Source organism: Amblyomma americanum, chromosome 11 (genome assembly GCF_052857255.1).
Source record: "Amblyomma americanum isolate KBUSLIRL-KWMA chromosome 11, ASM5285725v1, whole genome shotgun sequence".
NCBI classification, from domain to species: domain Eukaryota; kingdom Metazoa; phylum Arthropoda; class Arachnida; order Ixodida; family Ixodidae; genus Amblyomma; species Amblyomma americanum.
The window spans coordinates 37,465,462-37,480,776 of record NC_135507.1 but is presented as its reverse complement, the minus strand read 5'-3'; the positions used below and the strand labels follow the sequence as shown (position 1 = coordinate 37,480,776).

Here is a 15,315-nt window from a genome sequence, read left to right as displayed (position 1 = left end):
TTTTCCAATGGAATGCTCGTGGACTCCAGTCCCGGATTTCCGACTTTCGGCACTACGTCTACGAGAATAACTTCCCCATTCTTGTGATTTGTGAAACGAAGACCACGGCAATTTTGCGAATATCCGGTTACGAGGTATTTGCATCACCCACGCGAAACAGATCCAGCAAAGTCATCGTCTACATTCGACGTGAACTTACATATGTGCAACATTCAGTTCCTCCGAACGAAGACAATCAATACGTTTGCTTGACAGTGAAGAGCCGAGACCTGACGTTTACGTTACTGGCGGTGTACTTGGCGCCATCAAGTCGTTTCGAAGCCAGAAGGTTGAGTGGTTTGATAGAAGCTACACCTGCTCCGTGGGTCATTATGGGTGACTTCAATGCTCATCACACATTGTGGGGAGGCGTTAGGATGGACGTTAGGGGAAGACAGCTTGTGTCCTTCGCCTCTCAAGCCTACCGTTGGCGTCCATCGCGTAGCTGGCCTGTCTCCTTCTAAGCGGCAGCAAACCGGGCTAAATGGTCCGTTGGTTACCACGCTTGGTATCTCGCAGGGTGTTCTGGGCGCTGGGAGATAAGTAGCTCTCTGCGCATGCACATTCGTTGCCCGCAATGTCACTGCGTACAGGAAATTAAAACTGTCTTTTGTTACAGCTACCGTCTTTGTACCTTAATTGGTTTTCATGTTCTATCAAACCTTACTTTGAGACTGTTTTTCACCATAGCCCACAGAGAAAAATATTTAAAATAACTACTACCTTCCTCTTTCTATGTTTTGAGACTTTCAGCTACTTTTTTTGTATATGTGTCTTAACAAGCCCTTAGGTTCACTTCATTTGCCTGCGCTATAAAGACTGCATGTAGCTTTGCTTTTTGTCGGTGTGCTTGAAACATACCTCATGCTCCATTAAAAAATTAGACGAATCTGCGTTTCTCATTGTACAATATTTCATTGTTGCTATAAAACATTATGTTGGGAGAGCGCAGTGGAGGTCAATGGTGTGAGCACAATTATCTGAGGTTCCGCAGCGTAAATTGATTTCGTGCTGCAGTTTGGCAGTATATGGCTTCGACTTGCAATCAAATGAGGCCGCCATGGTTATGATTGGGTCGCCCAACTATAGGTTCAGCAGTTAACGGCCTTACCCACAAGTTGTCAAGATGGTTCCCAATATTTTTCCAGTATGCGCTTAGATCGAAAATAATGAGGTTTTGCATCATATGATGTCAAAAATGCCCGACTGCAGCAGTACAGGAAAAGGAACCCGTTTGAAGACGAATTTACTTGGCTTATTCGTGGCGAACTAAAGGGCACTGTAGACATAAATATTACAGCTGGAAATATGAAGAATCATGCTAAAAGGAGGATAGCAGCCTCATAAGATGAAAATATATGATAAATATCTCCTATGCGGCTAGTCGGTGGCAGTGAGTAATCAAACATGGCTAGAGGTATTTTGAGAAAATGAAACAATTATATGAGCCCCAAAATGTCTATAAAATGCAATGTTCAATATTCATCAGGCTGTCGACCAGCTGATAATTTTGTTGCATGGCAATTTCTAATCAATTTTCGTGTTTCGTAATAGCAGTAAAATCAAAGAATTCATAAAAGACACCTTCACACTAATAAAAATGCGTTCCGAGAAATTCACATAAACGCTGCAATTGCAGTAGCAACATTATGCAGCGTTCATTCCCAGGAAAGTTCAAATCTCTTAGGATGAAGTCCAGAAAGCATATCGTGTATATTCTTTTGGCCTTGGTTGCAGCCACACAGTAAGCGTGACTTTTTGTCTTTTATAGAATTCTCCACATTCGCAAACATGTAACATGACGCAGAGGTGGTATTATTTTGAATATATTACAATTATTTTTGAGATGCGCATCTTCTCTGAATGGATCAGGCACAATCAAACCGCACGAGAAAATGCACAAGCACGGAGCTGGCCGACGTCCTTAAGCTTTCGAAGCACGATCACCTTACAGTTTTTGTCTTAAAACATGAAACTGAAAAGGCAGTGATCTATGCTAGGGGATTAGGGATAAAGTGAGTATACTTACAAGTAGTTTAAAGCAATTTGCAAGCGACAATACGGACACAAATATAGATAAACAATTAAAATATACACGAGAGTTATAGAAAGAATCGCGAACTATGTGTCACCCATCTGGTGATTGGGAGTATGTGATGGTGAAGATGTGACGTGGGGATGGTGGAATGCTGAGAATGTGATAATGATGGTGGTGATGTGATGTGGTGATCGTGGTATGTTGAGGATATCATACAATAATAAGTTTAAAAACACAACAAATATCACCACTGGCGCTCATCGCTAAAACCTATAGGAGAATGTCGATACATTCGACTTGACACTTTGACAGACATTCAACAATACATCTGAAAAAAAGAAAAATACATTATACATGATCACACAAGAGGGCAAACATTTCAAATGTGAAAGAGTAACCTTTTTAGCCTAAGAAACTTGATATAGAAATGACTGCTGTTACCTCATCTTCACCAGCTGCTTTCCCTCTTTGTATTGATCCTTGTATTTCTTCACTTCTTATTTCGTTATTTGCGGAATGACCCTTTGTTGCGTGCTACAGACTGGCTGATAACGTTCTGATTACATTAGTTACTGTATGGATTCGTGTACAGCTCTTTGGCTATTTTAACTATCCTATTCATATTGCTAATGACATTGCCGTCTTTGTCTCTTAACGGATGCATCTGGTTTTACCTAAGCCTAGTTTACTCTTTACAGCTTTTATGCTATCTTCATTGTTTACGGCATGCTCTATTTTCTCGGTATTAAACTTCTTTATGTTGGCTACCTTGCTCTTAATTACTAGCTCTGATAGCTCTTCTAATTCTATTCTGTCCATAAGTTAGACACCCACATGCTTTGGCGTTTCGCAATCATATCTTTCGCCTCCTAATGTAGCTTTCTGGTTTTCTCTCGAATCATGATACCGACAACTTCCTCGGCGCACAATGTAGTTATAGCTGTGAGATTATCGTTCATTGTTTGAACATTAAGGCAGTCTGCCTGAATTAAGGCCGAATATCTGTTCTGCAGCCAAATCTTGAAATCCCCTACTTTCCTCTTTACCGCTAACTCGTCCATGGGCTTCCGCTTCACTAGTTTCTTCTGTTTCCTCTTCAAATCTGAGCTTATTTGAGACCTTAGCGTTCTGCGCTCGCTACAACGCACCTTTCCGACGACCTCTACACCCTGCACGATGACCGCGGTGAGCGCATAGTATGAAATGAAGTAATAAGCTACGCTGGCTTCCCACGGAATGCGAATGAGGGCGAACAAGCAAAGAGAACTAGTGATATGGGAACAGCAGTATATATAGCCGTCTCAACACAGATTATCAAATAGCAAGAGCAAATCGAACCCATAGGGAATGGGAGGAAAATGTGGCTCACAGATTGCAAGTGTACGTACACTTTCCAATGATAGCAAGACGTGAGACACTTGTCAGTCTAGTTCTCAACGAACCATTTTCCCTCCCAGGCGATTGCTGGACACAGGAGCTCCGAATTTTACCGACGCCGTTTTGATCTTGCCGCGAGCCTTTGCAGTGTTTGTTTGTTCAGTCTTCAAAGCTGCCGGCACGCCGCTTTATCGCTTTGTTTGCGATGCAAGACGCGACTAGATTTATCTCGATTGATCGCAGCCAGGCAGAGCTGATTCTACGTTGTTCCAGAATGTTCTCGTAACTTTGCACGCTTAGTTTCGAAAGTTCGCTCTGAGCTTTAAACTGAGCGCGGCCTACAGCGGCGGGCATTCCGCTCGTCGACCGCCGAGCACGCTTGTTTCTACGCTGCCGCTCAGTTATTCCGTCCAATGTGGGCGCAAGTCTGCCCCAAGTAAGTTTTGTTTAGACGCCATCTTCGCTGTCGTTCAGCTCCTCGGATTGCTTCCGCCACTTCCTGACATCTGGTGGAGGTGCGGGGTAGCCTTCCATGTTCCGGACGCCCCCTTCAAGTCGTGACGCCAGCCCTCAGCGCGTCGCACCCGAGGACGAGCCAGCAGGTCACCGAGCCAGCCAACGTCTCCAGGGAGAGGAGCCTGAGTTCGGGACCCTGCCGGACCGTACCAGACAGCGAAAATTCGCTGCTACGAGCACCGCAACCTCGCCAAAGATGTCGACACCGACCATACTGCAGCAGCCGTGGGTGCCGCCAACTTTCAATGGATCCCTCGGCGAAGACCCCGAAGCATGGTTGGACCAATTTAAGAGCGTGGCATCATTCAATAATTTGGAATGATGCGGCAAAAATTTCACACGGATTTTTCTCATTGGAGGGCTCAATACGTACGTGGTACAAACACCACGAGTCGTCCCTAACGACATGGAAACTATTCAAGAGGGAACTTTTGTAAGTATTCACCAGTGTCGTGAGGAAAAAAAGAGCTGAACGACTCCTCGAGTCCCGGATCCAGCTTCCGAATGAGCTTGTCCGTGGTTATGTCGAAGAGATGAAGGGCCTATTTCGCCACACCGACACCGAGATGACCGAGGAAAAGAAGGTTCCGTTTTTAATGCGCGGCGTTAAAGAACAACTCCTGGGCAGCCTCGTCCGCCAGCCGCCAAAAACAGTCGACGTATTCATGCAAGAATCTAAGAAGAGCTTCAAGGAGCCTTCACGACCGAGAAGACCCTCGACTCCCGGGCTCGGCAGTACAACCGCCCTTCCTCTGTCTGTGATATCCGTACGGACACGACGACGACCACCAGCGACAACTTGCGGGAAGTTATCCCCGAAATCGTCCGTGAGGAGCTACGCCGATTATTACCATTCTCCCCGCAGCCGCAATCAGCGACTCTTATGGATGTGGTAGGGGAAGAAGTGCAACGGGCACTTGGCACCCAGACGGCCACAGAAGCCCAGGCCATGACCTACGCCGCTGCAGTACGGATTCCTAAGCCGCAACGACAACCCCTACGTCCTATCCGAGATAAGTCACTTGTTACAGAACGCCGCCTCCCAGCCCCCGCCCGCCCAGCCTACTAACGACGCTCAAGCCCCACGAAATGCCGCACCTGGAGGACTTCCGACAACTGACCATTCTGCTTCCATTGTGGTGAGGTCGGCTACATTCTTCTTCCCTGCCCGTACAAATGTATCAGTCTTCGTGGATTTGCCGTTGACGCCCCACGACCACCCTTCGGCCAACGTTCGCAAGAAATCGACGAGTACCTGCGTCTCTCGACGCAGGTACAGGCAACCTCCCCTCTGGAGGTGAGGTTGCTCACGAGTGAAACGCCGAAGATCCTCTAACGACCATGCCGCACGAAGACACCGCCTCCGACACGCCGACGAAGCCTACATAGACAACCTCGACCACGATGCAAACCGCCTTCAAAACGACGCCGCTACCGAGAAAAGCTTCGACGACACGCTTTACCCACGATTCCGATACCCGACGAAGCCGTGACTCGACGCCCAGGACGACGTGCAACGCAAGAGCGAGGACGTCTGACTTAGAAGTACTTATCGACGACCGGAAAGTTACCGCTCTAGTCGACACAGGAGCCGATTACTCGGTGATGAACGGAACATTCGCTGCGCAGCTGAGGAAAGTCACGACCGCTTGGGAGGCCCACAAATTCGCACCGCAAAGGGCCACCTCCTTACGCCATCAGGGCGACGCACAGCATCAGTGACTGTCAAAAGACCTACCTATCCGGCGACCTTCGTTGTGCTAACGCAGTGTTCCCGCGAAGTGATATTGGGCATATATTTCCTTAATGACCATCAAGTGATCATCGACCTGCGATCCAATCTGATCGCGCTTTCTACGGACGATGCCATCCCTTCGGTGAGAACTCTGGAAAATCGCGTCTCCTTGAGTGTCCTGGACGTAGAAATGAGCGTCCCACCCCGTTCAAGAGTTACCGTGACCTTAGGCACCACGAAAGCCATCAACGCTGAAGCCGTCATCTAGGGAAACATGCAGTTGCTTCTAGACCTAGGAATCATCATCACAAGAAGCACCGCACTGTTCCGCAATGGCCAGCCCGAAGTACTGCTGAGTAACTTCGGCGATGAATACCGACACATTAACAGAGGAACGACGATTAATTTCGTCGACGAAATATCCGACGTACGGGATTCATTCGCCCTCTCCGACCCATCCGCAGAAGATTCGTCTGAACAAGAAAACTCGCCCACTATCGGCATCAACCCAGCGCTGCCTCTGAATAGACAATACCAGATCTGCAATCTGCTTAGAAGCTACAGCGACTGTTTTTCGTTATCGCCGAAGGTCCGACAAACGTCATTTGGCAAGTATCGCATTATAACCGACCAGCACGCCCGACCTATCCGCCGAAGCCCCTACCGTGTGTCGCCGCAAGAACGACAAGTCATCCGGGACGAAGAGAAAGAAATGCTTCGCGACGACGTCGTCCAGCCTTCGAACAGCCCATGAGCGGTACCGGTTGTTCTAGTGAGAAAGAAAGACAGCGCACTTCGATTCTGCGTTGATTACCGCCGCTTGAACAACATAACAAAGAAGGACATCTACCCCCTCCCCCGCATTGACTGCACACTGGACCGGCTCTGCAACGCCAAGTATTTCTCGTCGATAGACCTAAAGAGCGACTAATGGCAAATTGAAGTCGATGAATGAGATCGCGAGAAGACCGCATTTACCACTCCGGATGGCCTCTTCGAGTTCAAGGTGATGCCATTTGGTCTGTGTTCCGCACCAGCGACGTTTCAGCGAGTAATGGATACAATACAGGCAGGCCTGAAGTGGAAAATGTGTCTGGTATATTTACATGACATCGTTGTCTTCGCCTCGAACTTTGAAGAACACCTCAAAAGGCTTCGAACAGTACTAGATGCCATAAAGTCGTCTGGCCTAAGTTTGAAAGGCGAGAAGTGCCAATTTGGCTACGTAAAGCTGCTGTTTCTAGGCCACATCGTTAGGAAGGAGGCAGTACGCACAGGCCCGCAGAAAGCCGCTGCTATTGAACAGTTTCCACAGCCGGCCGATAAGAAAGCAGTACGCAGATTCCTTGGACTGTGCGAATATTAACGACGATTTGTGAGAAAAAAAACTGGCGGTGGTTTAGCTCTGGTTAAGCCTGCAGTGACGCGATAGCTACAGTTGGCCGCGTGGAACTTGCTCATTCAAATTGCAAAGTCTTTTCCACGCTCCGTTTCTCGGGGCGTTCCTCCTTCCTTCTTGAAATAGCTCATATGAATAACTGTATGCCTGTTTTGCCCACCGAAGTGACTCTTTTGGCCACAGGCCTTGGAGCAACCATGCTTTAAAGATGGCAAAGTGGGGATAGGAAGTAAAAATTTTTTAACGCACTCAGCGCAATGATCATAGTCTAGAACACTGAACAATCCTGACACACATTGGAAAACATTGGTAGGCAGCATACGCCACAAAACCTGAACCTTTTGGCATCCAGTTTCTCAACGTTTTTTTTTTCTTCAGATGTTTCAGGCCAAGATAAGAACGGAAACTTCCAACCTCTTGGCCTAGTTAGCCAGTATTTGTTTTAACCTAACGCTAGTAAGACCTCAGAAGTGTTATGCCATGCACCTAACCATCAACATTACCTTCATGTGTAGAATAAACAAATTTTCATTGCATCTGGAACGTCACCGATTTTTACAACACAATTTTGTTCGTATCAGAAGCTCCGGATTAATGCTTTTTAGAAGACGATGATGAGCGTGCAGTGCCGCGGGACGGGGCCCTCACACTTGGCCAGCAGCGTACAAGTAAAAGACGGTTTTGCTCGTGGCAGGACTACCGGATTAATGAGCCATTGAAGACGACCATGAGTGGGCTGCACCGCTGGACGCAGTACACGCAATAGGCAGATGATGAATGCTTACACGGAAGAGACGACTTTGATGGCTCTGAACGGCCGGGTTAGTGTTTTCGCATTCAAGACTGGGATAGTTTTTGAGCATGTGGGCGAAATTTTGGGCCTTGGGTAGATCGGTACCTGGGATTGCCTTCAACTCAGTGGACCAGCTACGTCGACGTCTGTAAAGCGAAGTTTTGAGAGAGCGATGGCTCCTGCAGGTGGGCGGTGCCTTTGAACTGCGTGCGACGGTACCTTGTGAGAGTTGGGTAACGGCTGAAAATGGGGCGGTAACGAGGAGGTGTGGGAGCAGGAGTGGAGGGAGTGTTCATCAGCTCTATTGTGTTCACTAATCCTCAAATTCTCATGATCAAGACTTTTGTACAGAAGGCCTCGGTCCCTGCATGACAGCCTGTGTTTGTGTAGTGTTGTGTGGGTGGGGGGGGGGGCAGCGTTGTTTGTGTCTGGATTGTCGCTGCTTTACACGAGCATCAATTCTCTTAACAGCTTATGCCGTACCAACTGCAGGGTCTGGTGCCATTATCTTATCTCCGAAACCACCCGAATGCGAACAGTGCATGCTGCATATCCCGTCACGCGGCGTCGATCTACGCGGGCAACATGGCGGTGAAAAGCAGAGACTCCTCGGGCCTGTCGCTGCGAACCACCAAATTGTTCGACGGAAGGACTTGAATGCGCAAATTTGAGTTACGGCGCACGGCACCCGTACGACATGGTGATTAAGTTTAACGATTTACCCTGGCTCTCATGCGCCTAAGCCTTCTTCTGTTACCAGTTGTACATAAAGGCACTTCGAAAAAAATATAGGGATGTAAGACGAATGCGGCTTTCATCGGGTGCCCTTCGCAACCGTCTCTTGTATTCAGCCTGAAGGAACGTAAAATGGCCGCAATGGAATAATGTATTCAGTGCATTGCTAGATTCGGTCATCGGCGTGGGAACCTGCTTCAGTGTTTTGTTGATTGTACTGTAAGCGACTCATAGTGGCGTTGGCTACAATTTATGCCTTATTCACAATGATAATTCATATTTTGGTTGAAGGTTCGTCTGATTTTAGATATGTTGTGTGTGCAGCTTTGCGCCGCTTGCAACAATAGATTATTACCGTTTTATTTAGTCTGTTGTTTACTTTCATGCACTAAATATGGACGCGTTTTTGCGATACCATATCCTTGTCGCATTTCTCAAAGCTGTATTTTTCTTTCAGATGCCAGCCTGGCATTCGGTTTCCACTTGTACAGCGTGCGTGTCCCCGCACTGTGAGTGATTTCTCTATATCTTACACGTGGATAAAAGCGAGCGCAAACACCTGCAGAGAATGCGCACCTTGGAAACGTATTGTTCTCCTGAGATTAGTGCCACAGGTTATTGTGCGTCAATGAAAAAAAAACAGCTAATAAACACGGCTGCTGTGCCCCTTATTCTCTTTGTCGGTCGAAAAGAAACTCAAAAACTTTTAAGTTACTCGTTCATTGCAGAATTTTAATTGGTTTCGCAGAGGGTATACATGTCGGGCAACCAACCGCAAAAGCGAATTCAAGAAGCACAGCTGAAAAATTATAGTTTCCAACACATTCCGATCTTCTTTCCAGTGTGAGAACTCACACATTGTACCTAGGTGGTAAAGTCAAGAAAATGTATTGCTGATTGTTTCCCAGAACTCCCATCATAGTAACACAAAAAAAAAAACGTTTTCTTACTTCCTATGCACTGAAACAGCCACCGGCAAGTTGCGATGGATGCTCTTGTTAGGAATATTGAGTATACCATGCGTAGTCCATAATCCAAAACAATGTCTCACTCAGCGCCGCAAACCCAGCATTGCCAAAATTATTCTCACAAGAAGTGGCGTCACAAAAGGCTCTATTGGCAAAACGGTGTGACGTCATAGATCGCGGAAAAGACCAAATGGGAACCAGTGACTGCGAGGAAGCAGCGCGTGGGTGCGCGTGGGCGAGTGCCGCCGCAGAGAGACCTTCCCTCCCTCCCCTCCCCTCCCCTACCACCCTACTTCCACTAATGCAGCGGTGATGAGAAACGGCGCGCCCCACCCTGGCGCCATCTATGAACGCCTGGCGGTACTTTTGATCGCTCAGCTGCAGCGACAGCGACGGCGCTGAGCTCACGAACGGGCGCTGAAGAGCTGCGCTCTAAAAAGTTATTGCAGACCTCAAGTGGAGTGACAAATATGTCACCTTCATTTTCCTGATGCCAGATTTTGCAGGCTCGCACTCTTTCGCTATTCTCCCGTGAAGCATCTTCGCAATTTCAAGCCGCCCACTCTGCTCTTGATTTCCTTTCGCACTGAGATCAAGTTCATGCCTTCCTGGTGATTCAGCGTATACGGTAAAGTGATTAGGGGCATACATGCTGTAATGGCATGGAGCTAGACCACCCGCCTCGCGTACAAACGGATCGGAGCGCGAATCGCGGTGCCGAGAAATTGTCCACCAGATTTGAAAAAAAAAACATCCGCATGTCGACGCAGCTGCATAACCACGCCTAGGTTGCATAACGCAGCTGCATAACCAGGAAAAAAACTAAATTTGAACGCACTGATGTGTTCAAATTTAGTTTTTTTCCTCGTGTTATCGAACGATGGAATTCTTTACCCGGTGATATACGCTCCCTGGAACCAAACATATTTTTCAATGTTGTTTCAAATCTGTGATTAGTCTGTTGCATTTCTGTTCTGTATTTTAATGGTGTTCACTTCTGAATATGTTGTCCCTCTCTGCCTTTTTTTTCTCTCCTCTTCCTCCCACTCCTGCAATAGCCCCATCGGGGCTGCAGTATATGTAAATAAATAAATAAATAAAGAACCAGCACTAGGTTGCGGTCTGGTCTCGGTGACCAGAACCGACAGCGCCTTTTTCACCACAGTGGTGTAGAACTTGACCAAACTTTCTATGAACAAATCATATAACCCTTGGCCCTCAGTCCTCAGCGGCTCCAGAGCAGCTGACCAAGGCAACGGTCAGGCCTGTGACGTTGCGGAAGGCGCCAAGTTGTCTGGCTCTTGACAGGCCGCCATTGGAAGCTGAGCCTATCAACGTTTACCGCTGGAACCTTGCCTAGTGCGGCTAGCCTAATAGACGAGAATTAGGTGTGAGATTCCTCATCAATCAGGATATACTTGGAACATAGAGGAGTTCTATGGGATTAACGAGAGGGTGGCAGCTATAGTAATTAATCTCAATATGAGGTAAAAGTTGAACTTGGTGCAGGCCCGCGCCCCTACATCCAGCCATGATGACCAGATCGTTGAAAACTACTATGAAGACGTGGAATCGACTATGAACAAAGTAAAATGACAGTAGATTGTACTGATGGGCGACTTCAATGCAAGGGTAGGTAAAAAGCAGGCCGGAGACCATGCGATAGGTGAATATATCATTGGCTGCAGGAAGACCGGAGGGTGTTATTAGTAGAATTAGCAGCGAGAAATGATTTATGGATCATGAATACCTCTTCCCAGAAACGAATTAACAGGAAGTCGATGAGGACGAGCACCGGGTTAGACTAAAAATAAAGAAGACTTCATACTATGCGCTCAACCTGGCATCGTTCTGGATGTGCAAGTCAGAGTTCAATCATTCATACGATCAGGCTGGCTATCATAAAGGATACTAGACAACATACCATATTTACGCTGTTAATAACGTGATAGAGAAATGCCCAGAATATAACGAACCGTTGCATATAGCCTTCGTTGATCACGAGAAAGCATTTCACTCAGTGGAAACCTGAGCAGTCCAGCAGGAATAAGCGTGTAGTGGAGATATGTGAAAATACTGAAAGATATCTATAATGACTGCTTAACTGCCCTGGTCCTAAACAAAATCAGCAATGATATTCCTAAGGAAAGGTGTTTAGAAGAGCGACACAATCTCCTCAATGGTATTCATCGCCTGTTTACAGGAGGTACTCCGAGGCCTGAACTGGAAACAGTTGAGGATAAGAGTTACTGGAGAACATCTAAGTAACCTACGATTTCTTGAAGACATTGCCTTGCTAAGTCAAGCAGGAGATCAGCTACAAAGCATGATCAATGAGTTAGACAGACAGAGCAGTACTGTATGTCTAAAAAATAACATGCAGAAAACCATAGTAATGTTCAATAGTCTCGCAAGGTAACAACAGTTCACGATTGGTAACAAAGTTCTGGAAGTGGTTAGGAATCTGTCTACTTAGGGCAGGCAGTGTGCGATGATCGGGGTCACGAGAGGGAAATAACTAGACGAATAAGAATGGAGTGGAGAATATAAGGCAGGCTCTCTCAAATTATGAATGGCATTTTACCAATATCCCTCAAGTGAAAAGCATATTACAGCTGTATCTTACTGGTACTCTCCTAAGGGGCACAAACGCGGAGGCTAACGAAAAGGGTTTGACTTAAGTACAGCGCAGCGAGCTATGGAAAAGAAAGTGATAAGTGTAATGTTAATAGAGCGGAAGCGGGCAGAGTAGGTGAGAGAAAAAAATGCGGGTTAATGACATCAAGAGGAAGGAAGGGGCTTGGGCAGGGCATGTATTTCGAAGGCAAGATACCCGCTGCACCTTACAGGTGCACTTAAGAGGAATGTCAACTCGTCTCTTTACCGCGGGAACTCTATCTACACGTTCCAAGAATTCTTAGAAACTTTTAATTCCGATTTCCTTAACTTAAATTGAATTAAACGTCCCGGCTCCTGCCTTTTACTTGAACTCAATGCTGAAGGTAGGTTCGCTGACGCCATACAGGACGAAACATTCCGCCTCCGCATCTGATGCTTTGCCGCGCTTACTATGTTCACCGCTATCCATCAAGTAACGCGGCCCTGTCATAGCCATGGCGAGTGCAGCGTAACTTAATGGATAGAGATGAGCATAGTATGCGCGGCAAAGCAGCAGCAATGTGGTGGAACATTCCATGACGTCATGCTAGGCAGCGTTAACCAACAGAAGGTGGATGACATAGAAACTCCGCCTTCTCTAATGTCATGGAAAGCTAAAGCGCACTCGCCTATAGACCACCGCGCGTAGCCCCAGTCGCATCGGCCGCGCGCCAGACCAGGACTATGCAAAATGAAGTAAAAAGAAAAGTTAAATTAATGAAGGTGTTTGCAGTGGCCAACAAAAGGTGTTTGCTGTGCTTTGAAGAATAGCAAAGCAGTCATTATAGGCTCGTAGCGAACGTCGTTCCCGCGCCGACTAGGGCGCCCCTCACGGCGGCGAGCGCACACTCGGAAGGATACGATCGGCCCGCTGGCGTTCGGAAAGCCTGTTTGGTCTCTGTTTCGCGCGTAGCTGTTGCCTTTTCAGAACAATGCCGAAGTGCAACACGAATTGCTGCGTCGTGGGCTGTAACAGCACGTACACCAACTCATCAGGAACGAAGTTTTATAGGCTTCCGAGCCGACCGTATGAAATAGAGCGGCGTCACCGCTGGATCGCGCTCGTCCGACGGCAGAAGTAAGCTGTTTTATGTTCCGGCGATATGCGAATTGCGTTAACGATGAATGTGTTGCTTTTACAGCGATGACGGCAGCAACTGGAGACCTGCAGTGCATAGCAGGATATGCAGCAAGCATTTCGTCGGTGGTGTGAAATCTAATGAAGAAGGCCACCCTGCTTACCACCCGTCGATATTTCCCGCTGCATATAAAGCGACGAGTGGGCCTCTCTCAAGCGACCGCTATATGAGGTAGAGCATATATTTTTTGAATTTGCCCTCAGCTTGACGTATTGTGGCTAATGCCACCTCATTTTGTGCATTGACAGTTGATTTGGTTGCGTGATCGCGGTGCTTTAGTGAACCAATATTGTTTGGCTGTGACTACCCCACAAATGCAAAGCGTCGAGGTCCTTATTTATTTATTTATTTATTTATTGCCAGAAAAAGAAAGCGCCAGAATCAAAAGATGCAGGAGGAGCGACAGATATCCAGTTATGACAGTCAACAAACAGGGTGTGTCTCAAGCCCCGAACCACAGATTTCAGACTGCCCGCTTTACAGTGACAACGTAGTGGCCTCCGTCGGCGGCCAGTCTGCAGATGACGCACATCGTGTGGATGTAAGCAAAAGTTTACTGCATGTAATTTGTGCTTTTCATTGCATTTAATTTGACTGGTGTGCTAAGCTAAATTTAAAATGCTGGTTTCAGGCCTCAACAATGACTGAAGACGGCAATGTTACTTTCAGCGTGAACTTCACATTTATTTCAGAGTTGTGCGATGGAAATGCTTCATCCTACATAAGTCACAAAGAAGTGTGCAGCACAAGCTTGGGCAGCTCATGCAGTCCAGGCTTTTCAGACAAAAGCACTGGACCAGCGTGCAAAGAGCCTTTCTTCGCGGGGTTCAGATCTCTTCAACACGATGAAAACGCCTTTCATGCGCTTACAGCGATTAATGTTTCATTATTTGCTCAGCTTTTAAGCATACTGCCACATGCTCCAAGAAAGTTGAATGAGTTGTCCATTGAGAACAAGATTCTGTTATTTCTGATCAAACTGAAACATGGGCTGCCATTTTCTGTTCTCGCTGTTCTCTTTGGCGTCCACAAAACAACGGCCTCTCACATCTTCAAGGGTCTACTTGTAAACATCCATGCTGCAACAAGGAAATGGTTATACTGGCCATCACAAAGAGCCGTTCTGGCCACATTACCTCCATGCTTCAAAGTACACTATCCAAAATGCAGAGTTGTCATAGATTGCACTGAACTTGAAACTGAAATGCCTCCAGGAATTGAAAAACAAAACGTGTGGTATTCGGACTACAAAGGAAGGCACACCATCAAGTACCTTGTTGGAATAGCTCCGAACGGCCTTATAACTTTTCATTCAAAGGGGTTTGGAGGTAGAACTAGTGATACTACGCTAACAGTTGAATCAGGTTTTTTCTCTCTTCTTGAACCAGGAGATCTCGTCTTAGCCGATAAAGGATTTCCAGGCATAAAAACAGGTGTTGGCTCGCAGGATGCAACGTTGGTGATGCCACCTTTTGCTACCAGTCCACAATTCACGGAGTCTGAGGTGGATGCCACATATGAAACTGCCTCCAGCGCATTCATGTGGAAAGAGTAATTCAGAGGCTGAAAATTTTTGATATCATTACACGCAGGATACCACATGAGCTGACTGGTTATGCTGATGAGATTCTTCATGTACTAGCAGTGCTAACAAACCTGAAGGCGCCGATTTTTTCCAAGCCACCGAAATAATGAGGCTGAAAAGGGAAACAAATTTATTGCACGTTTTTTATATACACAAGAAGGGTCAAAATGACGGCCCTTACTGCGACATATAAGAGGCTTTACATGTCACAGTATGAAAAGTGTAGATATTAAATAAAGCAGTTCTCATTAACAGGCACTGTTTTCTGGTCTCTGTTGGTGATGGGATGGCGACACTTGTGAAAGGATATTGCCTCTACACGAACAATATTAA

The 15,315-nt window shown here is 46.8% G+C and overlaps 1 protein-coding gene across 1 annotated transcript; it reads left to right on the top strand.

The window, feature by feature from the left end:
- The first annotated feature begins 13,764 nt into the window (after window positions 1-13,764).
- Window positions 13,765-15,232, top strand: LOC144110305 (uncharacterized). Its single transcript, XM_077643154.1, has 2 exons — window positions 13,765-13,938; window positions 14,029-15,232. Exons 1-2 carry the CDS (start codon window positions 13,786-13,788, stop codon window positions 14,950-14,952), a joined length of 1,077 nt encoding a protein of 358 aa, XP_077499280.1. The 5' UTR covers window positions 13,765-13,785; the 3' UTR covers window positions 14,953-15,232.
- The last annotated feature ends 83 nt before the right edge of the window (window positions 15,233-15,315 follow it).

Bases quoted from the DNA above. Each gene is read 5' to 3' on its own strand.
- LOC144110305 (XM_077643154.1), top strand. From the start codon at position 13,786: ATGCAGGAGGAGCGACAGATATCCAGTTATGACAGTCAACAAACAGGG. The intron at 13,939-14,028 runs GTAAGCAAAAGT...TGCTGGTTTCAG, and splicing joins ATGACGCACATCGTGTGGAT to GCCTCAACAATGACTGAAGA.